Genomic DNA, 24,933 nt, shown 5'->3' with positions numbered 1-24,933 from the left:
AGTTATATATATTATAGTATATAGCTCAAGAAAAAAATGCATTTCAGTCTGTTAGTGTCCACTTATGATTTTTCCACATGTTTATTAAATTACTAAAAAATTTTCCCATCGGCATTTTGACTCAATTCCACAGTTAGGGTCCTCAAGTTATCAAATGATTAGATTCTTGTAAGAGGTTACGTATTTAGAATGTGCTGCATGCCATAAATGGCCCCCAGACCACACTTTGTACACCCCCTGGTCTATGACCTTTGACCCATTTAACACAATCAAGCATTCCATAGTGCATTGTGTTCTCTTGCATGTTCCGTATGTAAAACTAGCATTGCTATGATAGTCTAACAGTTGACGGGACACAAACTGCTTTTTTGGAAATATTTATTTGAAAACTGCCATTCATGTTTTCTTCCCACCCTTGGAGGGGGACACCCCGTACCAGGCACAGCCATCTTTTCTCTTCAGGCAAACTAAATTTTTGGCCTGCTCTCCAAGGGTCGGGACTGGCAGGGGGTCCGTCCACAAGCACGCGGCTGATCTGATGCTGCATGGACCAGCTTGGCACGGAGTAATCTGACGATCAAGCAAAGATGAATGTTTCATTCATAAAAATGCAAATCTGACATTTCTATTGGCTATTCATCAAGTTTGCTTACCTGGCAATCACAGCCCTTTTGATAGCGATGTACCCAGTTGAGCTTTTCGGTGGCGGTCAGGCTGTCCCACGGTGCAAAGTAGTCACATGACATGACGTGCAGCAAACCATCAGGTGCCCGTCTCCCTGCAAATTTTTTTTTGGCTTAGTGCAAAGTCAACAGCAAGAGAAATTACATTATTTTTACCTGAGAGAAGATACTCTCCACCTTGGTTCAGACTCAGTGCACAAGCTCCAGGGTCAGTTGTAGTGTAGATGGCATCAATAGCCATGGGAGGGCCCTTGAACATCTTGGGAGTGGGGGGACAAAAACACTAAATGATAAAATGTGCATACTACATACATACGAGACTATAAATCCTTAACCTGGATCTGTTGAATGTCATTCCTGACCAAGTCACCAACAGCTGTTTGTGCAAGCACCTTTGCCTTGATGACTCGGGAGAGAGAAAGGGGTATTAAAACACAGATAAATGCCATTTTAATATAAAAAGGTACATCCATGTGTGAGCTGTAACAATCCAACCAACCATTCTATGGTAATGGTAATGGTTTAATTTCATTTGAACATGCATCAGATTACAATTGAATGCATCCCATAATCAGTTAACAGTTCCACATGTCCAAAAGGAGTAAGAAGAAGCAAAGCTTATTATTAAATCCTACCCCTTATCTGGTACTTTTACAATCAGAAACTGTTAAATTATATTAGGAAAGCAGAAAGTGTTTTTTTAAAAACTTTCATTTTAGTTTTATTCATTTAGTTTAGTTTTATTTATTTATTTAGTTTCATTTATTTATTTATTTAAGTTTTATTTATTTATTTCAGTTTTAAAAAATGTTTGTCACGCACTGAAGTAGTTTTTTTAAACCTTTTTATTTTAGTTTTATTTAGTATAGTTTTTTTTTTAAATTTCACGTACCGAAGTAAAGTTTTTTAAACTTTATTTTAGTTTTATTTATTTAAGTTTCATTTATTTATTAGTTTAGTTTCATTTGTTTATTTATTTAGTTTCATTTGTTTATTTATTTAGTTTCATTTGTTTATTTATTTAGTTTCATTTATTTATTTAGTTTCATTTATTTATTTAGTTTCATTTATTTATTTAGTTTCATTTATTTATTTAGTTTCATTTATTTATTTAGTTTAGTTTTATTTATTTATTTATTTAGTTTAGTTTTATTTATTTATTTATTTAGTTTCATTTATTTATTTATTTAGTTTCATTTATTTATTTATTTATTTAGTTTCATTTGTTTAGTTTAGTTTTATTTGTTTAGTTTTATTTGTTTATTTATTTAGTTTTATTTATTTCAGTTTAAAAAATTTTTGTCACGCACCGAAGTAGTTTTTTTAAACTTTTTTTATTTTAGTTTTATTTCGTTTAGTTTAAAAAAAATTTTGTCACGCACCGAAGTAGTTTTTTTAAACTTTTTTTATTTTAGTTTTATTTCGTTTAGTTTTTAAAAAAAATTTTGTCACGTACCAAAGTAAAGTCTTTTTAAACTTTATTTTAGTTTTATTTATTTATTTATTTATTTTAGTTTTATTTAGTTTAGTTTTTACATTTTTTTGTCATGTACCGAAGTATGAGGTGATTTTCGTGCTTTACAGATTAACTTAACTTTCACCCGTCTGAATACTCTAATTGAAACACCTTTAGGGCTACATTTTCCTACTCAACTAGCAATAAACAGTCTTAGAAGGTATACATCTGATTCTAGGATTTCTTACATGCAGACAGAAGGGACAAAAATCACTACATGAGTAATATTTTCATGTTCAACTTACCAAAACCTGCATGGCAAAACAGCGTCTGCGGATGCACAGGCGGGCAAAAGCAGGCTTGGGCTCCTTCCTGCAGCCGCCACACGCACAGCAGAACCAGGGGTGGCACCAAACTCTTCACCGTCCAACTCATCATGAGTGAAAATGAGGCAAGGAGAACAGGGTCAGCAGCCTTTTATTGGTGCAAGCTCCTCCCACACTCTTACATCACTTGTCCAATTAGATGATTGGCTTCACCTGTTCACTTTCATTCAATTTAGTCAAGTCAATTAGTTTGGTAATAATAATAATAAATTATATTTATATTGCACTTGTAGTTCCCTTGTCTGTACTGCCCCATGCTATCGATGTTCGATGGCATTTTTGTGAATGTACACTTTCAAAAGTCAAACAATATATAACACATTTAAGCAAATTCATTTTGAACTGATAATTGCAGCCAGCTGTAGCGCACAGGCCTCAAACAGGAAGTGCATACCAAAATAAAAGACCAGAAGAGGAAATAAAGGAAAAGACATCACACCGAGCATGGCAAAATCTCAATTTGACCTTTCATCAGAACTGGAGCATGTTTTGCTCACAAAGTGGCATCAGCAAGGCCGTGGCAAAGGATTGAGGTTCAATTCCGGCTCTCCTCACTGTCACATTTCCCCTTGTGGGACTAATGAAAGCATATCTTAGTGGACCAGCTCAGGAAGGCAGGAATCTTTATGTATGGACAAAAATAGAGCCCCCCCCTCACAGAAACAGCCCTTTGCCTGCCAATGAGATAACCCCCTCCACAGGTATTTTATTGATGGATGATGCACATACTGTACATGGAGCCTGTTTGGAACATTTTGCATCATAATGACCAATTGCCTAAACTATTAATATAGATCTCTTTGCATTTGACCCCGGTCCAACACTACCATCTGAATCCAGCCTAGCTAACATGTTTGGATGCACTAAAACAGCCATGATGGAGCACAGGGCTGTAGCAGCATAATTAATCCAACATGGCCACAAATGTAGAACAATTAGCAAAACAATCATAGAAACACTGCATTGCTTTCTTAAAGCTTTATTGGTAAATTGGCATCATTTGCATGGTGGAGCTTTAACTGTATGCGTGAAAGCCCGGGTAGAAGCCGTAGGCGGGGCTCCTGACCCAAGCACAAAAGCCATTTCTGTTCTTCAGACAAGCATAATGTCTAGCCTGCTCTCTGTTGCCCGAGTGGGTCAGGAAGTCCGTCCACAAGCACTCATCTGGGCTGACCCTGTTCGGGATGGCGTGGGTGTGAGTGATCTGAGGATCAAGCAAAGACAGGGGTTTAATTCCTAAAAATCCAACATCTGACATGTCTATTGGGTCCATCAGGTTGGCCTACCTGGCACTCACAGCCCTTTTGATAACTTCCTCCCAAGTTGGCCTTTTGGCAGGCACTCAGCCTGTCCCAGGGGGACACCAAGTTGCACACAATGACATGCAGCGATCCGTCAGATGCCAGATTGCCTGTAATGTAACAAAATTATACGTTTATGGAACTCGAGAAGTCAAAGCATAGATGGTGTCCATCTTTCTAAAAAGAAAAGCCTGGTTTTTGTACCTGTGAAAAGATATTCCACACCACGGGTCAAAGCTAATCCGCAGGCTGCAGAGGAGGATGGAGTGTAGATGCAGTCAAAATACTTGTGAGGGCCCTTGAAAATCTGGGAAATGATAACACCAAAGTATAATATATGCATGCAAACATCCAGACAATTGATCATATCCTTTATAATAACCTTTGTTAGCGCGATGTCGTACTTCACTTCATGTGCACTAATGTACTTCTTTGCAAGCACCTTTGCCTTGATGACTGGAAAGGGAAAACACATGAATGCTATTTTAATAAAGAATAAAAAAGGTGCATCCAGGTGTGGCTGTGGCCCCCAAAAGCATTTGTAATGTTGGCAAGAGGAGTGCATGCTGCCATGGCAGCCATTTTTACACTAGAGAAGTAATTGCCAACCACTTTCATTAGCAACTTCCTGTTTCGTTCCTCTTGAAACACTCAACTTGTAGGTACATTTACTGCCCTATTGTGTAAAGATGTATAATATATGTAGAAGGAAGGGACAAAAACATTACCCGAATAGCATTTTTATTGTAAATGTTCAACTTACCGACATCTGCTTGGCAAAACGCCGTCTGTGGATGCACAGCAACACACTTGCAGGCTTGGGCTCCTTCCTGCAGCCGCCACACGCACAGCAGCACCATGGGGAGCACCAAACTCTTCATCGTCCAACTCATCGTGAATGACACCAGCACCAACAAGACAGGGTTCGCAGCTAGACAGGAAGTCTGGTGTACAATCTTGATGGGGGGTCAGCAGGCTTTTATTGCTGCAAGCTCCTCCCACACTCTTACATCACTTGTCCAATTAGATGATTGCCTTCACCTGTTCACCTTCATTCAGTGGGTGAGTGGGTGAATCATGTCAGGGACCTTTAAGGAGTCTAATTGCCAGCTGCAGCACACGGGCCTCAAACAGGAAGTGCATACCAAAATAAGAGAGCAGAAGAGGAAATAAAGGAACACCCAAAAAAATGATTAGTCACGGTGGATGAGTGGTTAGTGTGTAGACCTCACCGCTAGGAGACCTGAGTTCAATCCCACCCTCCGACATTTCTGTGTGGAGTTTGCATGTTCTCCCCGTGCATGCGTGGGTTTTCTCCCACATTCCAAAAACATGCTAGGTTAATTGGTGAATGTGAGTGTGAATGGTTGTTTGTCTATATGTGCCCTGTGATTGGCTGGCCACCAGTCCAGGGTGTACCCCGCGTCTCGCCTGAAGACAGCTGGGATAGGCTCCAGCATACCCATGACCCTCGTGAGGATAAGCGATAGAAAATGAATGAATGTGCACTTGTGGGGGGGCGTACAACAACGAATCTCGCACACAATAAAACTAAAATAAAGTAAAATTATTCCAACAACATGCATGCTAGGTTAATTGGCGACTCCAAATTGTCCATAGGTATGAATGTGAGTGTGAATGGTTGTTTGTCTATATGTGCCATGTGATTGGCTGGCCACCAATCCAGGGTGTACCCCGCCTCTTGTCGGAAGACAGCTGGGATAGGCTCCAGCACCCCCCCAACCCTCGTGAGGATAAGCGGTAGAAAACGAATGATTAGTCACACTGAGCCTTTCCCTTGTTTTGCCATTTAACATGCCTTAGTGGCTCAATTTGACATTTCATCAGAACTGTAGCCCGTTTTGGTCACAAAGTGGACTAGATGGTGGCATCAGCAAGGTTCAATTCCTGCTCTCCTCACTGTCACATTTCTCCTTGGACTAATAAAAGCATATCTTAGTGGACCAGCTCAGGAAGGCAGGAATCTTCATTTATGGACAAAATAGGGCCCCCCCTCCCCAGAAACAGCTCTTTGCCTAAGAATGAGATAACCCCCTCCAAAGGTGTATTTTATTGATGGGATGTTGATGCACATTTCCTCAAAGCCATTAATGATTTATGACCATTTGCCTAAACCATTAATATAGGTCTCTTTGCAGCTGAATCCAGCCTAGCTAACATGTTTGGATGCACTAAAACAGCCATGATGGAGCACAGGGCTGTAGCAGCATAATTAATCCAACATGGCCACAAATGTAGAACAATTAGCACAACAATCATAGAAACACTGCATTGCTTTCTTTAAAGCTTTATTGGTAAATTGGCATCATTTGCATGGTGGAGCTTTAACCGTATGCGTGAAAGCCCGGGTATAAGCCGTAGGCGGGGCTCCTGACCCAAGCACAAAAGCCATTTCTGTTCTTCAGACAAGCATAATGTCTAGCCTGCTCTCTGTTGCCCGAGTGGGTCAGGAAGTCCGTCCACAAGCACTCATCTGGGCTGACCCTGTTCGGGATGGCGTGGGTGTGAGTGATCTGAGGATCAAGCAAAAACGGGGGTTTAATTCCTAAAAATCCAACATCTGACATGTCTATTGGTTGTCCATCAGGTTGGCCTACCTGGCACTCACAGCCCTTTTGATAACTTCCTCCCAAGTTGGCCTTTTGGCAGGCACTCAGCCTGTCCCAGGGGGACACCAAGTTGCACACAATGACATGCAGCGATCCGTCAGATGCCAGATTGCCTGTAATGTAACAAAATTATATGTTATGGAACTCAAGAAGTCAAAGCATAGATGGTGTCCATCTTTCTAAAAAGAAAAGCCTGGTTTTTGTACCTGTGAAAAGATATTCCACACCACGGGTCAAAGCTAATCCGCAGGCTGCAGAGGAGGCTGGAGTGTAGATGCAGTCAAAATACTTGTGAGGGCCCTTGAAAATCTGGGAAATGATAACACCAAAGTATAATATATGCATGCAAACATCCAGACAATTGATCATATCCTTTATAATAACCTTTGTTAGCGCGATGTCGTACTTCACTTCATGTGCACTAATGTACTTCTTTGCAAGCACCTTTGCCTTGATGACTGGAAAGGGAAAACACATGAATGCTATTTTAATAAAGAATAAAAAGGTGCATCCAGGTGTGGCTGTGGCCCCCAAAAGCATTTGTAATGTTGGCAAGAGGAGTGCATGCTGCCATGGCAGCCATTTTTACACTAGAGAAGTAATTGCCAACCACTTTCATTAGCAACTTCCTGTTTCGTTCCTCTTGAAACCCTCAACTTGTAGGTACATTTACTGCCCTATTGTGTAAAGATGTATAATATATGTAGAAGGAAGGGACAAAAACATTACCTGAATAGCATTTTTATTGTAAATGTTCAACTTACCGACATCTGCTTGGCAAAACGCCGTCTGTGGATGCACAGCAACACACTTGCAGGCTTGGGCTCCTTCCTGCAGCCGCCACACGCACAGCAGCACCATGGGGAGCACCAAACTCTTCATCGTCCAACTCATCATGAATGACACCAGCACCAACAAGACAGGGTTCGCAGCTAGACAGGAAGTCTGGTGTACAATCTTGATGGGGGGTCAGCAGGCTTTTATTGCTGCAAGCTCCTCCCACACTCTTACATCACTTGTCCAATTAGATGATTGCCTTCACCTGTTCACCTTCATTCAGTGGGTGAGTGGGTGAATCATGTCAGGGACCTTTAAGGAGTCAAACTGCAGGCTACAGCACACGTGCCTCAAACAGGAAGTGCATACCAAAATAAGAGAGCAGAAGAGGAAATAAAGGAACACCCAAAAAAATGATTAGTCACGGTGGATGAGTGGTTAGTGTGTAGACCTCACCGCTAGGAGACCTGAGTTCAATCCCACCCTCCGACATTTCTGTGTGGAGTTTGCATGTTCTCCCCGTGCATGCGTGGGTTTTCTCCCACATTCCAAAAACATGCTAGGTTAATTGGTGAATGTGAGTGTGAATGGTTGTTTGTCTATATGTGCCCTGTGATTGGCTGGCCACCAGTCCAGGGTGTACCCCGCCTCTCACCTGAAGACAGCTGGGATAGGCTCCAGCATACCCATGACCCTCGTGAGGATAAGCGATAGAAAATGAATGAATGTGCACTTGTGGGGGGGCGTACAACAATGAATCTCGCACACAATAAAACTAAAATAAAGTAAAATTATTCCAACAACATGCATGCTAGGTTAATTGGCAACTCCAAATTGTCTATAGGTATGAATGTGAGTGTGAATGGTTGTTTGTCTATATGTGCCGTGTGATTGGCTGGCCACCAATCCAGGGTGTACCCCGCCTCTTGTCGGAAGACAGCTGGGATAGGCTCCAGCACCCCTGTGACCCTTGTGAGTATAAGGAGTAGAAAATGAATAGTCACACTGAGCCTTTCCCTTGTTTTGCCATTTAACATGCCTTAGTGGCTCAATTTGACATTTCATCGGAACTGTAGCCTGTTTTGGTCACAAAGTGGACTAGATGGTGGCATCAGCAAGGTTCAATTCCTGCTCTCCTCACTGTCACATTTCTCCTTGGACTAATAAAAGCATATCTTAGTAGACCAGCTCGGGAAGGCAGGAATCTTCATTTATGGACAAAATAGGGCCCCCCTCCCCAGAAACAGCCCTTTGCCTAAGAATGAGATAACCCCCTCCACAGGTGTATTTTATTGATGGGATGTTGATGCACATTTCCTCAAAGCCATTAATGATTTATGACCATTTGCCTAAACCATTAATATAGTCTCTTTGCAGCTGAATCCAGCCTAGCTAACATGTTTGGATGCACTAAAACAGCCATGATGGAGCACAGGGCTGTAGCAGCATAATTAATCCAACATGGCCACAAATGTAGAACAGTTAGCACAACAATCATAGAAACACTGCATTGCTTTCTTTAAAGCTTTATTGGTAAATTGGCATCATTTGCATGGTGGAGCTTTAACTGTATGCGTGAAAGCCCGGGTATAAGCCGTAGGCGGGGCTCCTGACCCAAGCACAAAAGCCATTTCTGTTCTTCAGACAAGCATAATGTCTAGCCTGCTCTCTGTTGCCCGAGTGGGTCAGGAAGTCCGTCCACAAGCACTCATCTGGGCTGACCCTGTTCGGGATGGCGTGGGTGTGAGTGATCTGAGGATCAAGCAAAGACAGGGGTTTAATTCCTAAAAATCCAACATCTGACATGTCTATTGGGTCCATCAGGTTGGCCTACCTGGCACTCACAGCCCTTTTGATAACTTCCTCCCAAGTTGGCCTTTTGGCAGGCACTCAGCCTGTCCCAGGGGGACACCAAGTTGCACACAATGACATGCAGCGATCCGTCAGATGCCAGATTGCCTGTAATGTAACAAAATTATATGTTATGGAACTCAAGAAATCATAATATACATGGTGTCCATCTTTCTAAAAAGAAAAGCCTGGTTTTTGTACCTGTGAAAAGATATTCCACACCACGGGTCAAAGCTAATCCGCAGGCTGCAGAGGAGGATGGAGTGTAGATGCAGTCAAAATACTTGTGAGGGCCCTTGAAAATCTGGGAAATGATAGCACCAAAGTATAATATATGCATGCAAACATCCAGACAATTGATCATATCCTTTATAATAACCTTTGTTAGCGCGATGTCGTACTTCACTTCATGTGCACTAATGTACTTCTTTGCAAGCACCTTTGCCTTGATGACTGGAAAGGGAAAACACATGAATGATATTTTAATAAAACAATAAAAAGGTGTATCCGGGTGTGGCTGTGGCCCCCATAAGCAGTTGTAATGTTGGCAAGGAGCGTGCATGCTGCTATGGCAGCCATTTTTACACTAGAGAAGTAATTGCCAACCACTTTCATTAGCAACTTCCTGTTTCGTTCCTCTTGAAAAACTGAAGTTGTAGGTACATTTACTGCCCTATTGTGTAAAGATGTATAATATATGTAGAAGGAAGGGACAAAAACATTACCCGAATAACATTTTTATTGTAAATGTTCAACTTACCAACATCTGCTTGGCAAAACGCCGTCTGTGGATGCACAGCAACACACTTGCAGGCTTGGGCTCCTTCCTGCAGCCGCCACACGCACAGCAGCACCATGGGGAGCACCAAACTCTTCACCGTCCAGCTCATCATGAGTGAAAATGGCGCCAAAAAGACAGGGTTTGCAGCTAGACAGGAAGTCTGGTGTACGTTCTTGATGGGGGGTCAGCAGGCTTTTATTGGTGCAAGCTCCTCCCACATTCTTACATCACTTGTCCAATTAGATGATTGCCTTCACCTGTTCACCTTCATTCACACTAATTACACAAACTCATCACATGTGTAACTGTTGCCCGTTCATAATGGAGAACATAATAATAAATCATATAAAACACATTTAAGCAAAGTGGGTGAATCATTTTAGGAGTCTGCAGCACGGGCCTCAAACAGGAAGTGCATACCAAAATAAAAGAGCAAAATAGGAAATAAAGGAAAACCCAAACAAAGGATTTGTCACATTGAGTCTTTACCTTGTTTTTCCATTTAACATGCCTTAGTGGCTCAATTTGACATTTCATCAGAACTGGAGCATGTTTTGCTCACAAAGTGGACTAGATGGTGGCATCAGCAAGGTTTGAGTTGCTCACACAAGACGTGAACAAAGTTTTATTTCTGGGACATAATGTATATTCGACGTGTACATTTTTACCTTTAAACTCAACAAAGTTAAAGTAGTGTCTGTACTTCCATTTGGAAAACGCTGTCTTCTCAGTAGAGTCCTACTTACTAGCTATGCTGTATCTACTACCCGGCACTTTCGATGTGCTCTAAACACCCGCCCACTAAAGTTCTCTGATTGGCTGAAGATACAAGCTTACTAAAACCTTAGCCAATCCTCATTGCTTATGTGCTCTAAACACCCTCCCATCTAAGTTCTGTGATTGGCTGAAGACAATCTTACCAAACCTTAGCCAATCCTCATTTGCTTATGTGCTCTAAACACCCTCCCATCCAAGTTGTGTGATTGGCTGAAGACAATCTTACCAAACCTTAGCCAATCCTCAATTGTTTGTGCTCTAAACACCCTCCCATCCAAGTTGTGTGATTGGCTGAAGACATTACCGAACCTTAGCCAATCCTAATTTGTTTATGTGCTCTAAACACCCGCCCACCCAAGTTCTGATTGGCTGAAGACGCAATCTTACCAAACCTTAGCCAATCCCCATTGCTTATGTGGTTCTCAACCCCTCCCATGACAAACAACATTCTATGCGCTGCAGATTAGTTTCGAAGTCGGTGATATATTTTTAGGCGGCTTCAGTAACGGCATTATGGCGACATTAGATTAGCAGTTACTCGAAACAGCGTTTGTTACTCAATTTAAACGCATCACTGAATATGACCAATTGTATTTGTATTTAAGCTGGAAACACTAGCATCTGAATCAAGCCTAGAACACGTTTTGATGCACAAGCAGCCATTTTGGAGCACAGGGCTGTAGCAGCATAATTAATCCACAAATGTAGAACAATTAGCAAAACTGCATTGCTTTCTTTAAAGCTTTATTGGTAAATTGGCATCATTTGCATGGTGGAGCTTTAACTGTATGCGTGAAAGCCCGGGTAGAAGCTGTAGGCGGGGCTCCTGACCCAAGCACAAAAGCCATTTCTGTTCCTCAGACAAGCATAATGTCTAGCCTGCTCTCTGTTGCCCGGGTGGGTCAGGATGTCAGTCCACAAGCACTCATCTGGGCTGACCCTGTTCGGGATGGCGTGGGTGTGAGTGATCTGAGGATCAAGCAAAAATGGGGGTTTAATTCCTAAAAATCCAACATCTGACATGTCTATTGGTTGTCCATCAGGTTGGCCTACCTGGCACTCACAGCCCTTTTGATAACTTCCTCCCAAGTTGGCCTTTTGGGAGGCACCCAGCCTGTCCCAGGGGGAAACGAAGTTGCACACAATGACATGCAGCGATCCGTCAGACGCCAGATTGCCTGCATAGTGACAAAATGAGACATTTTTGGAACTCTAGTCATAGCATAAATGGCATCCATCTTTCTATAAAGAAAAGCCTGGTTTTTGTACCTGTGAAAAGATATTCCACACCACGGGTCAAAGCTAATCCGCAGGCTGCAGAGGAGGCTGGAGTGTAGATGCAGTCAAAATACTTGTGAGGGCCCTTGAAAATCTGGGAAATGATAACACCAAAGTATAATATATGCATGCAAACATCCAGACAATTGATCATATCCTTTATAATAACCTTTGTTATTGCGATGTCGTACTTCACTTCATGTGCACTAATGTACTTCTTTGCAAGCACCTTTGCCTTGATGACTGGAAAGGGAAAACATGAATGATATTTTAATAAATAGCAGTTGTAATATTGGCAAGAAGAGTGTGTGCTGCCAGGGCAGCCATTTTTACACTAGAGCAGGAATTGCCTACCACTTTCATTAGCAACACCAGTATGAATGTGCTCATCACATGGATTAGATACACCCGTAAATGTTCAACTTACCGACATCTGCTTGGCAAACCGCCGTCTGTGGATGCACAGCAACACACGTGCAGGCTTGGGCTCCTTCCTGCAGCCGCCACACGCACAGCAGCACCATGGGGAGCACCAAACTCTTCACCGTCCAGCTCATTGTGAGTGAAAATACCGCGACTACAACAGGGGTTCAAGCGAATTGCTGCAGCCAGAAAGGAAATTCTGGTGTACTTTCTTGAGAGAGGGGGTCAGCAGTCTTTTATTGATGCAAGCTCCTCCCACACACGATTGGATGATTGCCTTCACCTGTGTTCACCTTCGCTCACTCACACCTGCACAAAATTCCCTCAAAAGTGTTTTTTTTTGGTGCATCCAACTCTTTGTGTCTGATTTATACGTATCAAATCATACAAGCAGTACTTGTCATTTTTTAAAACGATAATTTAAATAACATTATTGATAAAAGGAAAAACATAATCAGATGTGTAACTGTCGCTAGGCAGAATTTATGAGTCAATTTGTTTGTTGTTGTTTCCTTGGCATCGTGGGGGAGACTTTTGTACACAGAAAGGACAGGGAAAGGCGGCTGAGGAGTGTCCAACTTCTTTCCCAACTCTCCCAGTCTGGTACCGGTCCATAGGCGGACCTGTATTTGTTAAATACACCTAAACTAAACCCCTAAGACAATAAATGTAATTCTTTACAAAATATAATTTCAATAAAGTTTTTGCTAACAGGAAAAAAACCCTAGAATTTTCTGGTAATGTTATGCAGTTCCTTGTTGCTAGGCAGAATTTACACCATTTGTTAGGTGCCATTTCCTTGGCACCATGGGGGAGACTGGTCCCAGTCTGGTACCAGTCCATGGGGGGACCTCTATTTGTTAAATACACCTAAACCACAAAAAATGAATGTAAAAAAAACACACTTTACATTTACTGATAACAGAATTTTCTGGTAATGTTATGCAGTTCCTTGTTGCTAGGCAGAATTTACACCATTTGTTAGGTGCCATTTCCTTGGCACCATGGGGGAGACTGGTCCCAGTCTGGTACCGGTCCATGGGTGGACCTGTATTTGTTAAATACAGGTAAGCTAAACCACAAAAAATGTAAAAAAAAATACACTTTAGATTTATGATAATAGAATTTTCTGGTAATGTTATGCAGTTCTTTGTTGCTAGGCAGAATTTACACCATTTGTTAGGTGCCATTTCCTTGGCAGCATGAGGGAGACTGGTCCCAGTCTGGTACCAGTCCACCCATGAACCTCCATTTGTTAAATACACCTAAACTAAAGCACAAAAAATGTAAAAAAAAACATTTATAATAGAATTTTCTGGTAATGTTATGCAGTTCTTTGTTGCTAGGCAGAACTCACACCATTTGTTAGGTGCCATTTCTGGCGACTTTCACCATGGAGTAACGAAAGGACAGGGAGAGCTGTAACGTACTAAATTAGGGGTCCCAATCTGTGGGTGGACCCATTGTCCCCAATGTACACCCGCCCATGCCATAACCCCACAGGTGGGCGGCTCTTACTGATTGCATATAGAACTCAATTCCTGCATTGCAGTACTAGTACACTTCACACAGACAATGGAATCAGAAATCTTTTATTTGTAAACAAACACTGTATGGTGGGGCGTTAGCGGCTTTTAATATTATTGACTTTGCCGTTTTTGTCCGGGGTCCCTCTGATCCAGACGCAAGAGCCATCACTTCTCTTGACACAAGCAAAATGGTTAGCCTGCTCGTTCTTGCCCCGGTAAGTCAGAAAATCAGTCCACAAGCACTCCGCCGGGCTGCTGATCTTGCAGGGGTCCATGTGGCAAAGCGTGATCTGAGAACGAAAGATCGGTTTAATTGATGAAATCTGATATCGATTAGCTTGGGCTTACCCGGCAATCGCAGCCCTTTTGATAGCGCTGGGCTAGGTTGACTTTTTGGGAGGCAGTCAGGTCGTCCCAGGGCACAATGAAGTCGCATACGATGGCATGCAGAGCACCGTCAGGTGTTAGTCTGCCTGCAGTGGGGGAAGTACAAGCATAGCTCATTAGCATTTAAAGCTACAGACAAAAACGGCATGTTCCTAGTAGGGCTTAGTATAAAATAACACCTGAGGGTTTAATTCACAATATTTCCACTGGCCAGCTTGAGGATGAAAAGCTTATAAATACACAAATTTAGGCCTGGAAATGCAACCACCTGCATCAGGGGTCGGTAAACTGCAGCCCGGGGGCCACATGTGGCCCACCAAGCATTTGAATCCGGCCCGCCAGTCGCTTTTTCAGTAAAGTATTTCAACTTTTAACATACAAACTGTCAATTTGGATCTTAGTAAAAAAATAAAATGTAATTATTAAATTTAGTTAAATTAATTAGTTTAGCTTAATTAATTAGATGTGGCCTGTTAATGACAGTAAATGACAGAGTGTCATCTGTTGGCAATCGTAACGCTGAAGCTAGCTCTTACACCAAGGGCGGGCAAACTATGGCCTGGGGGCCACATGCGGCCCAACAAGTGTTTGAATCCGGCAGTATTTCAACTTTTAACATACAAACTGGCAACATGACTTGCAAGTTGGATCTTAGAGTAAAATATAATACATTTTTATTTATTACATTAAATTAGTTTGATGTGGCCTGTTAATGACACAGTCTGTCATCTGTTGGCGATCGCAATGCTCAAGTTAGCTCTTACCATGGGTGGGCAAACTACGGCCCGGGGGCCACATGCGGCCCAACAAGTGTTTGAATCCGGCCCGCCAGTCGCTTTCTAAGTATTTCAACTTTTAACATACAAACTGGCAACATATCTTGCAAGTTGATCCTATTGAGTAAAAAATAAAATAAATGTAATTAATTTAATTGCATTAAATTTGATGTAGACTGTTAGACAGTTAATGACAGAGGGTTATCTGTTGGCGATCGTTATGCTGAAGCTCGCTCTTACACCAGGCGTGGGCAAACTATGGCCCGGGGGCCACACACAGCCCACCATGCATTTGAATTCGGCCCGCCAGTCGCTTTTTCAACTTTTAACATACAAACTGGCAACATGACTTGCAATTTGGATCTTAGAGTAAAAAAAAAATATTTTTTTAATTAATGAAATTAGTTTGATTAGGACTGATGTTTAAAGTGCTCCTGAAAAAAATAGGGACATTAGAACATATAACTGATACTACAGATAAAATTAAACAAAATTCAAGGAAAATTATAAGCATAGAATAGTGTGTGTTTAAATACATGCTCTGGCCACCCAGACAATTTTAACTCAATGCAGCTCATGAGTCAAAATATTTGCCCACCCCTGACCTATATTAATAGTACAGTTAAACTGACTGATACATGTTTCTTTATCCATTCTATTTGGGGGGAAAAAATTAACAAATAGTGTTACCTGTGATGAGATACTGCATGCCTTTGGTCAGAGTCACTCCACAGAAGGCTGTAGTGTAGAGGGCATCGATCTCCCTGCGAGGGCCCTTGAACATCTGGAAACAGGAAGTAACCAAAACATAAATGTGCATGCATATATGACTGATTCCAACTCCGGATAATTACCTTGATTTGTTTGAGGTCATACATGATGGGTTCATCAAGTCCAATCACATTATTCTTTGCTAGCACCTTTGCCTTGATGACTAGAAAGAAAAAGTAGCGGACTAGAAACTGACTACAAAAAGTAACATTCATGTTCAACTTACCGACATCTGCTTGGCAAAACGCCGTCTGTGGATGCGCCGGACCACACGTGCAGGCTTGGGCTACTTCCTGCAACCGCCACACACACAGCAGCACCACGGGTAGCACCAAACTCTTCACCGTCCAACTCGTCATGATTGAAAATGGCGCTAACAAGGCAATGTTGGTACTTCCTGGAGTGGACCAGCAGCCTTTTATTGCTGTAAGCTCCTCCCACACTCTGACATCACTTGTACGATTAGATGATTGCCTTCACCTGTTCACCAAGTGTGCGGACGATGACATGACGTTCACACCTCAGTGGTAAACTACGTCTGTAATCACAGCTGCACAGAAACATGGCTGGCAATTCATGCTTATGGACTATCCGACCACCACCAAATATTCTATATATATATATTATATTATATATATTTATACACTTATGGGCAGTATAACGGTCTTATCCCTTTACACAGCAGCAGTGACTGGCGAAGGGGGCGTGGCTTGAACCACCACTACTACGTCCTGACCCACGAGGGGAAGATCGCCAGCACACACACTATTTTATGCTTATAATTTTATTGAATGATTTGTGTAATTTTATGTGTAAAAGTGTTATACTATCAGTTGTATGTTCTCATGTCCCATTTTTCAGGAGCACTTTAAACATAACACCACTATACAAACTATTATTTAATTTTAGTTTTGTATTTTTTTTAATTAAATAAGACATCCGACTTGCAAGTCATGTTGCCAGTTTGTATGTTAAAAGTTGAAATATTTAGAAAGCGACTAGCGGGCCGGATTCAAATGCTTGGTGGGCCACATGTGGCCCCCGGGGCCGTAGTTTGCCCACCCCTGGTGTAGGAGCTGGCTTCAGCGTTACGATCGGCAACAGATGACAGACTACTGTACAGACTCATTAACTAACAGTCTACATCAAATTAATTTTATGGAATTAATTAAATTAATTACAATTAATTAATTAAAAAATCAATTAATTAAGATCAACTTGCAAGTTATGTTGCCAGATGACAGACTCGGTCATTAACTGAGGAACGTATGTAAGGGCTTACATGTACAGTATATGCAACTACACTAAAGGTCATAGGTCACCCTGGGGCTCATTATGACTTTAATTTAAAACAGTCACATTTCAGCATAATTTACACAATTTTAATACAATTGTATTTCTTTAGGAAAAAAAAACACTTGTTTGGTCTGACCTTTAATATGCTGTCACACTTCCTGAATTCGTTTTGCCCCCATACCCATTTACTATAAACTGTAGAGTTTTGGTTGCTAGTTAGCCTAACTAGTGTTTTGGCACACTATAGTAATGTTAGCCCAACGTCACTTTTACAAAAGTTAAAACACTTCATTGCTTTTTGAGAAAACCCATTTATTTGTAATTTGACATCTTCTGCATGGTGGCATTTAACTCCTTTGAGAGTCCTTGACGCCCTGTTTGGGCGAGGCGTTCTCCTTGAACCAGGCACAAGAACCATCGCTTCTCTTCAGACAAGCGGAATGTCTGGTCTGCTCCATTTCGCCCGTGTTTGTCAGGAAGTCGGTCCATAAGCATTCAGCTGGGGTGGTGATCCTGCACGGGACGGCGTAGCAGGGAGTGATCTGGGGATCAAAATGGGAATTTTATTGGTTAAAAAAAAGTGACATTTCTTTGCTATCCATTAGGTTTGCTTACCTTGCAATCACAGCCCTTACGATAGCGATATATGAAGTTGGTCTTTTCGCAGGTACTCAGGCTGTCCCAGGGTGCAAAGAAGTTACACAGTCCGACATGCAGAGACCCATCAGGTGCCAGTCTGCCTGCAAGGGTCAAAACACAAAAGACGGTAATGGTTTTATTTCATTTGAACAGGCATCAGATTACAATTGAATGCATCACAATCAGTTCTGCATGTCCAAAAGGAGTAGAAAGAAGCAAAGCTTATTAAATCCTACCCCTCCATTTGGTACTTTTACAATCAGTAACTGTTACATTTGTTCACTTCCTGCTTTCCTAATATAATTAAATAGTTTTAAAATTAGTTTTACTTTAGTTTTACTTTAGTTTTACTTTAGTTTTACTTTAGTTTTACTTTAGTTTTACTTTAGTTTTACTTTAGTTTTACTTTAGTTTTACTTTAGTTTTACTTTAGTTTTACTTTAGTTTTACTTTAGTTTTACTTTAGTTTTACTTTAGTTTTACTTTAGTTTTACTTTAGTTTTACTTTAGTTTTACTTTAGTTTTACTTTAGTTTTACTTTAGTTTTACTTTAGTTTTACTTTAGTTTTACTTTAGTTTTACTTTAGTTTTACTTTAGTTTTACTTTAGTTTTACTTTAGTTTTACTTTAGTTTTACTTTAGTTTCACTTTAGTTTTACTTTAGTTTCACTTTAGTTTTACTTTAGTTTCACTTTAGTTTTACTTTAGTTTTACTTTAGTTTCACTTTAGTTTTACTTTAGTTTTACTTTAGTTTCACTTTAGTTTTACTTTAGTTTCACTTTAGTTTTACTTTAGTTTTACTTTAGTTTCACTTTAGTTTCACTTTAGTTTCACTTTAGTTTCACTTTAGTTTCACTTTAGTTTCACTTTAGTTTCACTTTAGTTTCACTTTAGTTCCACTTTAGTTCCACTTTAGTTCCACTTTAGTTCCACTTTAGTTCCACTTTAGTTCCACTTTAGTTCCACTTTAGTTCCACTTTAGTTCCACTTTAGTTCCACTTTAGTTCCACTTTAGTTCCACTTTAGTTCCACTTTAGTTCCACTTTAGTTTCACTTTAGTTTCACTTTAGTTCCACTTTAGTTCCACTTTAGTTCCACTTTAGTTTCACTTTAGTTCCACTTTAGTTCCACTTTAGTTCCACTTTAGTTCCACTTTAGTTCCACTTTAGTTCCACTTTAGTTCCACTTTAGTTCCACTTTAGTTCCACTTTAGTTCCACTTTAGTTCCACTTTAGTTCCACTTTAGTTCCACTTTAGTTCCAAAGTACGAGGTGATATGACCATCCAATGACATAATGGGTGCCGTAGTAACTTTCAATATAGTGATATATATAGCACATCATTGGTTAAAGACTCAGGACAAACATGCATTTAAAGCTACAGTCCTCGAGGCCTTACTAAAAGACAGCATCTTAAAATTCCAGCATCCATGCTACATTTGGGGTAACGCTTGTATTTTTTTACCTGACAGAAGATATTGTACACCATTGTTCAGATTCACTCCACAGGCTGCAGAGGAGGCTGCAGTGCAGATGACATCAAAATCCCTGTGAGGACCCTTGAACATCTGCAAAAAAAAAAAAAAAAGAAATTAAATATGACTGTACATGCATGCAGACATGATGCTAAAGCCTCATAGCAACCTTGTCCTGTTTGATGTTATACATCCTGGGTTTGTCAAAGCCACCAACATCCTTCCTTGCCAGCACCGTTGCCTTGATGACTAGTAAGAAAGCCAAACAGGTCAATTAGTCTCATTAGCAACACCTGTCTTAATATGGATATATATGAATATTATGGATTAGAAACAACTAGCTTCCTTTTTCCTACTCAAATGTTATAGTTCAGGTTTTACACTACCCAAAATCATATTTTCATGTTCAACTTACCGACGTCTGCTTGGCAAAACGACATCTGCGGATGCTCACGGATACACGAGCAGGCTTGGGCTACTTCCTGCAGTCGCCACACAAACATCAGCACTATAGGTAGCATCAAACACTTCACCGTCCAACTCATCATGATAGAAAATGGGGGGGGGGGGCTAAAGATACGGGTTTGCAGCCAGAGAGGAATTCTGGTGTGCTTTCTTCATGGGGGGGTCAGCAGGCTTTTATTGCTACAAGCTCCTCCCACATTCTTGCATCATCAATTGGATGATTGGCTTCACCTGTTTGCCTTCATTCAAGCAACAACCACTCAGCTAATTTTTTATTACAAAAAAATATATATTTTAGTATATGAGGACCTGGTATCGGAATTATTGATATTTCAGTATGGATCCGTACATTACTTACAAGGAGGTGTTTCATCAACAATCACTTTATTGGCACTACTTTATTGACAATCACTTTATGCATCCATTTATGCCCCGCCCTTCCCCTTCTCATCCAATCAGCCTTCAGAAAGTAGACATTTCAAGCAGGAATCAATGACATTCATTCATTCATTTTCTATTGCATATCCTCATGAGGGTCATGGAGGGTGCTGGAGCCTATCCCAGCTGTCTTCTGGGGTGAGAGGCGGGGTACACCCTGGACTGGTGGCCAGCCAATCACAGGGCACATATAGTAGACAAACAACCATTCACACTCACATTCATACCTATGGACAATTTGGAGTCGCCAATTAACCTAGCATGCATGTTGTTGGAATAATTTTACTTTATTTTAGTTTTATTGTGTGCGAGATTCATTGTTGTACGCCCCCCCCAAGTGCACATTCATTCATTCATTTTCTACCGCTTATCCTCACGAGGGTCATGGGTATGCTGGCGCCTATCCCAGCTGTCTTTGGGGTGAGAGGCGGGGTACACCCTGGACTGGTGGCCAGCCAATCACAGGGCACATATAGACAAACAACCATTCACACTCACATTCATACCTATGGATAATTTGGAGTCGCTAATTAACCTGGCATATTTTTGGAATATGGGAGGAAACCAGAGTACCCGGAGAAAACCCAGAGATGGCCGAGGGTGGAATTGAACTCGGGTCTCCTAGCTGTGAGGTTTGCGCGCTAACCACTCGCCCACCGTGCAGCCTGTGACAAATCATTTGTTTGGGTTTTCCTTTATTTCCTCTTCTGCGCTATTATTTTGGTATGTACTTCCTGTTTAAGGCCCTTGCAGCCCATTTAATGGACATGAATACAGGTATTTTAAAAAAATGCATATTTCTTACACTCCAATGTAAAAAACAAACACAAAATCCCATTGACCGGCCGACACTGTGCACACAGGGAACTCAGGGAATTCCCATGATATAGGACTCAATGTCAAAGTGAATATTTACATAGAGCATAAAAACCCTGATGGGCTTTTTAAATAGTTTTTAACATTAGAGCCTTGTAGACATGAAATAGCACCCCTATAGTCAATTATGCACTCTATAATTAAGTATGACATTACACAACTCTTTTGCTGGAGACCCGAGTTCAATTCCACCCTCGGCCATCTCTGGGTGAAGTTTGCATGCGTGGGTTTTCTCCAGGTACTCCGGTTTCCTCCCACATTCCAAAAACATGCTAGGTTAATTAGCGACTCCAAATTGTCCATAGGTACGAATGTGAGTGTGAATGGTTGTTTGTCGCTCCTATTGTTTACATACCTGATATTACCACAAGCTAGCAAGCTCCCATTCCTTGTCAGTTTTCTCATTACTGCCACCTAGTGACCAGACTGCACATTACTGATATACATATGTATTTAATGGACCATACCGCTTAGCCTCAAAAGAGTTGCAGGGGGTGCTGGAGCCTATGCCAGCTGTCCTTGTGCAAGAGGCGGGTTACACCCTGGACTGGTCGCTAGCCAATCACAGGGCACAGACTTTTTTTGGAGAACTGCAATATAGTGAGAGATATGGAAGTGCAATATTGCATATTTATGACTATACTACAATGCAAGTGATAAACTGGACTGAAAACTGAGCTGTCTGCATTTTATTGTTGTGGCACAAACGTTCAATCCCAGTAGTGATGCTAGTCCAAACAAGCTACATTAGGACACAATGATCAAAATCCAACCTCAAAGAAAGACTATGCATTGCTTTTAGAGAGTTTATTTATACATTGGTATCTTCTGCATGGTGGAAAATTTCAACGGCCTTTAGTGTCCTTGGAATGCTTTGTGGGCAAGTCAGCCCCCCCCTTGGACCAGGCACAAGGGCTGCGACCTTTCTTCAAACAAGCAAAATATTTAGCCTGCTCCATTTTGACCGAGTTGGTAATGAAGTCAGCCCACAAGCACTCAGCTGGGTTGTTGCTCCTGCACGGCAAGGCGCGGCAGGGAGTGATCTGGGAATCAAGCAAAGATTAGGATTATGGATTTTTTTTGGTTAGAAATGGGGCTGCATGGCGGTAGAGTGGTTAGCATTGTAGACCTCACAATGCCAATCCCACCCTCGGGCATCTCTGTGTGGAGTTTGCATGTTTTTCACGACTCCAAATTGTCCATAGGTATGAATGTGAGAGCCCTCTAAACATGAAATAACACCCCTATAGTCACCTTTACACTCCTACCATAGGCTAGACATACAGCAAGTAGGATATAAGCTATTTGACTTTATCTATAAACATTTTTGTGCTTGTAAATACTAAATATGTTTATTTAGAGCCCTCTAAACATGAAATAACACCCCTATAGTCACCTTTACACTCCTCTTACCCAATATGCTAGACATAAAAGCTGCATGGCGGACGAATGGTTAGCACGCGGACCTCACAGCTCAGAAACCCATGTTCAATTCCATCCTCGGCCCTCTCTGTGGGAAGTTTGCATGTCTTGCACAACTTCAAATTGTCCATAGGTATGAATGCGAGAGCCCTCCAAACATGAAATAACACCCCTATAGTCACCTTTACACTCCTACCAGATATGCTAGTCATAATAAAAGCAAAAAGCTGCATAGCGGCGAAGTGGTTAGCACGCAGACCTCACAGCTCTGAGACCCGGGTTCAATTCCACCCTCAGCCATCTCTGTGTGGAGTTTGCATGTTCTCCCCGTGCATGCGTGGGTTTTCTCCGGTTTCCTCCCACATTCCAAAAACATGCTAGGTTAATTAGCAACAGTATCAGTATGAATGCGAGTGTGAATGGTTGTTTGTCTATATGTGCCCTGTGATTGGCTGGCCACCAGTCCAGGGTGTACCCCACCTCTCACCCAAAGACAGCTGGGATAGGCTCCAGCACCCCCCCCCTCCCAAACCACGACCATTGTGAGGATAAGCGGTACAACATGAATGGTTAGAAATGTCACATTTTGTTTACCTGGCAAGAGCAGCCCATTCGGTAGCGGCTTTCTAAGTTGACTTTTTGGGAGTCGCTCAGGCTGTTCCAGGGTGCAACGAACTCGCACAGCGAGACTTGCAACGTCTTGTCACGTGTCAGTCGGCCTGCAACGCCAAAAAACAAAACAAGCAGTTGATGTTTGCTAAATACAAGGATGAAGAGTCTTGAACCAGTCATGATGTGCTATATATATCACTATATTGACACTTACTATGGTACACATTATGTCATTGGATGCTCATATCACCTTGTACTTTGGTACGGGACAAAATAAAAAAAATATTAAATTTTTTGTTTTTTTAATTTTATTTAATTTTAAATAATTAAAATTGATACATTTAAAAGAAAAACCCCAAAAACTTTAAAAAAAAATTAGGAAAGCAGGAAGTGAACAAATGTAAGTTACTGATGCAACGCCAGACATTTTTAATGTTGGAGTGTAGCATTCAAGCTACAGACTTAGTCAAATGGTACATTCACTAAAAAAAAAAAAAAAAAAAAAAAAAAAAACCCAAGTCTGAACCACCCTCAACCTCAGGACTCAAACAGCTTTATTAATTAAACACTATCAGGAATCTGACCTCTACCAACTACCACCCCTATATGAATTATGATTCTTCCGATTTTTTTTTATACCTGTAATAAGATATTCCACACCAGTGGTCAGAGTCACTCCACAGGCCGCTGAGGAGGCTGCGGTGTAGAAGGAAGTAACACCGTGAGCACCCTTGAATTTCTGGAAAAGCAATTCACCAAAAATATTAATGCATGCATTCATGCCACAACTGAATGCTATAAATGCCTGATAAGAACCTTAATTGGTTTGACGTTATACATGATGGTTTCATCCAATTCACCAACCATCTTCCTTGAAATCACCAGCACCTTCATGACTAGGACAAAAAAAGTATTTATAAAAACAATACAAGGCGGGTAATTGGTTCCAAGTCGATTTCAAAGTAGGATTCAGTATAAAGTACCTTCAACACTATTAGAGCCCTGTAGACATGAACTAACACCCCTATGGTCATCTTAATACAGCCAATGTGATGTTAAAGTGATGAAAGTGTTATATGGAGAAATATGATCTCAGGGAAGAACTAAATTTAGTAAACGCTTATATGCTAGGACTATGCTAAAAAGCCATAGCATTTTTCCAGTATGGGGAATCAAACTATGGAACGGATTGAGTAAGGAACTCAAACAATGCACAACGATGATCATTGGATGGTCATATCACCTCGTACTTGGGTACATAAAAAAAATTAAATAAAAATAAAATTTTAATTTTATTTATTTTTTATTTTATAAATTTTAATAAATTAAAATTAATAAATAAAAAAACTTAAATTATATTAGGAAAGCAGGAAGTGAACAAATGTAACAGTTACTGATTGTAAAAGTACCAGATGGAGGGGTAGGATTTAATAAGCTTTGCTTCTTCCTACTCCTTTTGGACATGTGGAACTGTGAACTTATTATGGGATGCATTCAATTGTAATCTGATGCATGTTCAAATGAATTAAATCCATTACCATTTATCATTATTCTAATAAAAAATGAAGTTTAATTCAATACAGGATTCGATAATTCAATATAATCTGGGTTTCACAGCCATATTGTGCTAAGCTAACAAACGTTTTTGTGTTCAACTTACCCACATCCGCTTGGCAAAATGTCGTCTGCGGATGCATGGGAACGCACGTGCAGGCTTGTGCGCCATCCTGCAGTCGCCACACGCACAGCAGCACCAAGGGGAGCACCAAAGTCTTCATCGTCCAACTCATTATGCAGGGAAAATGGCGCTAACGAGACACATGGGGGATTCCGAGTCAGCAGCCTTTTTATTGCTGTAGGCTCCTCCCACTTGGACTTGGCCAATTAGATGATTGCCTTCACCT

The 24,933-nt window shown here is 41.0% G+C and overlaps 8 protein-coding genes across 8 annotated transcripts; all 8 read right to left on the bottom strand.

The window, feature by feature from the left end:
* Positions 1 to 396: 396 nt before the first annotated feature.
* On the bottom strand, positions 397 to 2,599 carry LOC131103527 (metalloproteinase inhibitor 2-like). Its single transcript, XM_058049863.2, has 5 exons — positions 2,445 to 2,599; positions 1,019 to 1,089; positions 840 to 942; positions 654 to 778; positions 397 to 570 (listed from the first exon to the last, which is right to left on the bottom strand). The coding sequence occupies exons 1-5, from the start codon at positions 2,575 to 2,577 to the stop codon at positions 397 to 399; spliced, it is 606 nt and encodes a 201-aa protein (XP_057905846.2). The 5' UTR covers positions 2,578 to 2,599.
* An 893-nt stretch (positions 2,600 to 3,492) lies between these two features.
* Positions 3,493 to 4,742, bottom strand: LOC131103467 (metalloproteinase inhibitor 2-like). The gene is made up of 5 exons (XM_058049765.2): positions 4,590 to 4,742; positions 4,209 to 4,282; positions 4,031 to 4,133; positions 3,812 to 3,936; positions 3,493 to 3,729 (listed from the first exon to the last, which is right to left on the bottom strand). The coding sequence occupies exons 1-5, from the start codon at positions 4,717 to 4,719 to the stop codon at positions 3,541 to 3,543; spliced, it is 621 nt and encodes a 206-aa protein (XP_057905748.2). The 5' UTR covers positions 4,720 to 4,742; the 3' UTR covers positions 3,493 to 3,540.
* A 1,380-nt stretch (positions 4,743 to 6,122) lies between these two features.
* On the bottom strand, positions 6,123 to 7,353 carry LOC144901856 (metalloproteinase inhibitor 2-like). The gene is made up of 5 exons (XM_078797176.1): positions 7,221 to 7,353; positions 6,841 to 6,914; positions 6,663 to 6,765; positions 6,445 to 6,569; positions 6,123 to 6,360 (listed from the first exon to the last, which is right to left on the bottom strand). The coding sequence occupies exons 1-5, from the start codon at positions 7,351 to 7,353 to the stop codon at positions 6,172 to 6,174; spliced, it is 624 nt and encodes a 207-aa protein (XP_078653302.1). The 3' UTR covers positions 6,123 to 6,171.
* A 1,390-nt stretch (positions 7,354 to 8,743) lies between these two features.
* On the bottom strand, positions 8,744 to 10,057 carry LOC131103430 (metalloproteinase inhibitor 2-like). Its single transcript, XM_058049718.2, has 5 exons — positions 9,845 to 10,057; positions 9,464 to 9,537; positions 9,286 to 9,388; positions 9,068 to 9,192; positions 8,744 to 8,985 (listed from the first exon to the last, which is right to left on the bottom strand). Exons 1-5 carry the CDS (start codon positions 9,975 to 9,977, stop codon positions 8,797 to 8,799), a joined length of 624 nt encoding a protein of 207 aa, XP_057905701.2. The 5' UTR covers positions 9,978 to 10,057; the 3' UTR covers positions 8,744 to 8,796.
* A 1,312-nt stretch (positions 10,058 to 11,369) lies between these two features.
* Positions 11,370 to 12,574, bottom strand: LOC131103464 (metalloproteinase inhibitor 2-like). The gene is made up of 5 exons (XM_058049761.2): positions 12,348 to 12,574; positions 12,090 to 12,163; positions 11,912 to 12,014; positions 11,696 to 11,820; positions 11,370 to 11,611 (listed from the first exon to the last, which is right to left on the bottom strand). The coding sequence occupies exons 1-5, from the start codon at positions 12,475 to 12,477 to the stop codon at positions 11,423 to 11,425; spliced, it is 621 nt and encodes a 206-aa protein (XP_057905744.2). The 5' UTR covers positions 12,478 to 12,574; the 3' UTR covers positions 11,370 to 11,422.
* A 1,393-nt stretch (positions 12,575 to 13,967) lies between these two features.
* On the bottom strand, positions 13,968 to 16,199 carry LOC131103670 (metalloproteinase inhibitor 2-like). Its single transcript, XM_058050126.2, has 5 exons — positions 16,033 to 16,199; positions 15,890 to 15,969; positions 15,726 to 15,819; positions 14,221 to 14,345; positions 13,968 to 14,162 (listed from the first exon to the last, which is right to left on the bottom strand). The coding sequence occupies exons 1-5, from the start codon at positions 16,163 to 16,165 to the stop codon at positions 13,968 to 13,970; spliced, it is 627 nt and encodes a 208-aa protein (XP_057906109.2). The 5' UTR covers positions 16,166 to 16,199.
* Positions 16,200 to 17,393: 1,194 nt separating this feature from the next.
* Positions 17,394 to 19,773, bottom strand: LOC131103668 (metalloproteinase inhibitor 2-like). Its single transcript, XM_058050124.2, has 5 exons — positions 19,632 to 19,773; positions 19,386 to 19,465; positions 19,207 to 19,309; positions 17,718 to 17,842; positions 17,394 to 17,644 (listed from the first exon to the last, which is right to left on the bottom strand). Exons 1-5 carry the CDS (start codon positions 19,762 to 19,764, stop codon positions 17,450 to 17,452), a joined length of 636 nt encoding a protein of 211 aa, XP_057906107.2. The 5' UTR covers positions 19,765 to 19,773; the 3' UTR covers positions 17,394 to 17,449.
* Positions 19,774 to 21,787: 2,014 nt separating this feature from the next.
* On the bottom strand, positions 21,788 to 24,860 carry LOC131103669 (metalloproteinase inhibitor 2-like). The gene is made up of 5 exons (XM_058050125.2): positions 24,690 to 24,860; positions 23,846 to 23,925; positions 23,669 to 23,768; positions 23,012 to 23,136; positions 21,788 to 22,038 (listed from the first exon to the last, which is right to left on the bottom strand). The coding sequence occupies exons 1-5, from the start codon at positions 24,817 to 24,819 to the stop codon at positions 21,841 to 21,843; spliced, it is 633 nt and encodes a 210-aa protein (XP_057906108.2). The 5' UTR covers positions 24,820 to 24,860; the 3' UTR covers positions 21,788 to 21,840.
* Positions 24,861 to 24,933: the final 73 nt, after the last annotated feature.

The sequence above is a fragment of the Doryrhamphus excisus genome, linkage group LG16 (genome assembly GCF_037039965.1).
Source record: "Doryrhamphus excisus strain RoL-2023G ecotype Guam linkage group LG16, RoL_Dexc_Guam_v1.1, whole genome shotgun sequence".
Lineage (NCBI taxonomy): Eukaryota > Metazoa > Chordata > Actinopteri > Syngnathiformes > Syngnathidae > Doryrhamphus > Doryrhamphus excisus.
This window is presented reverse-complemented; position numbering and strand designations above follow the sequence as displayed.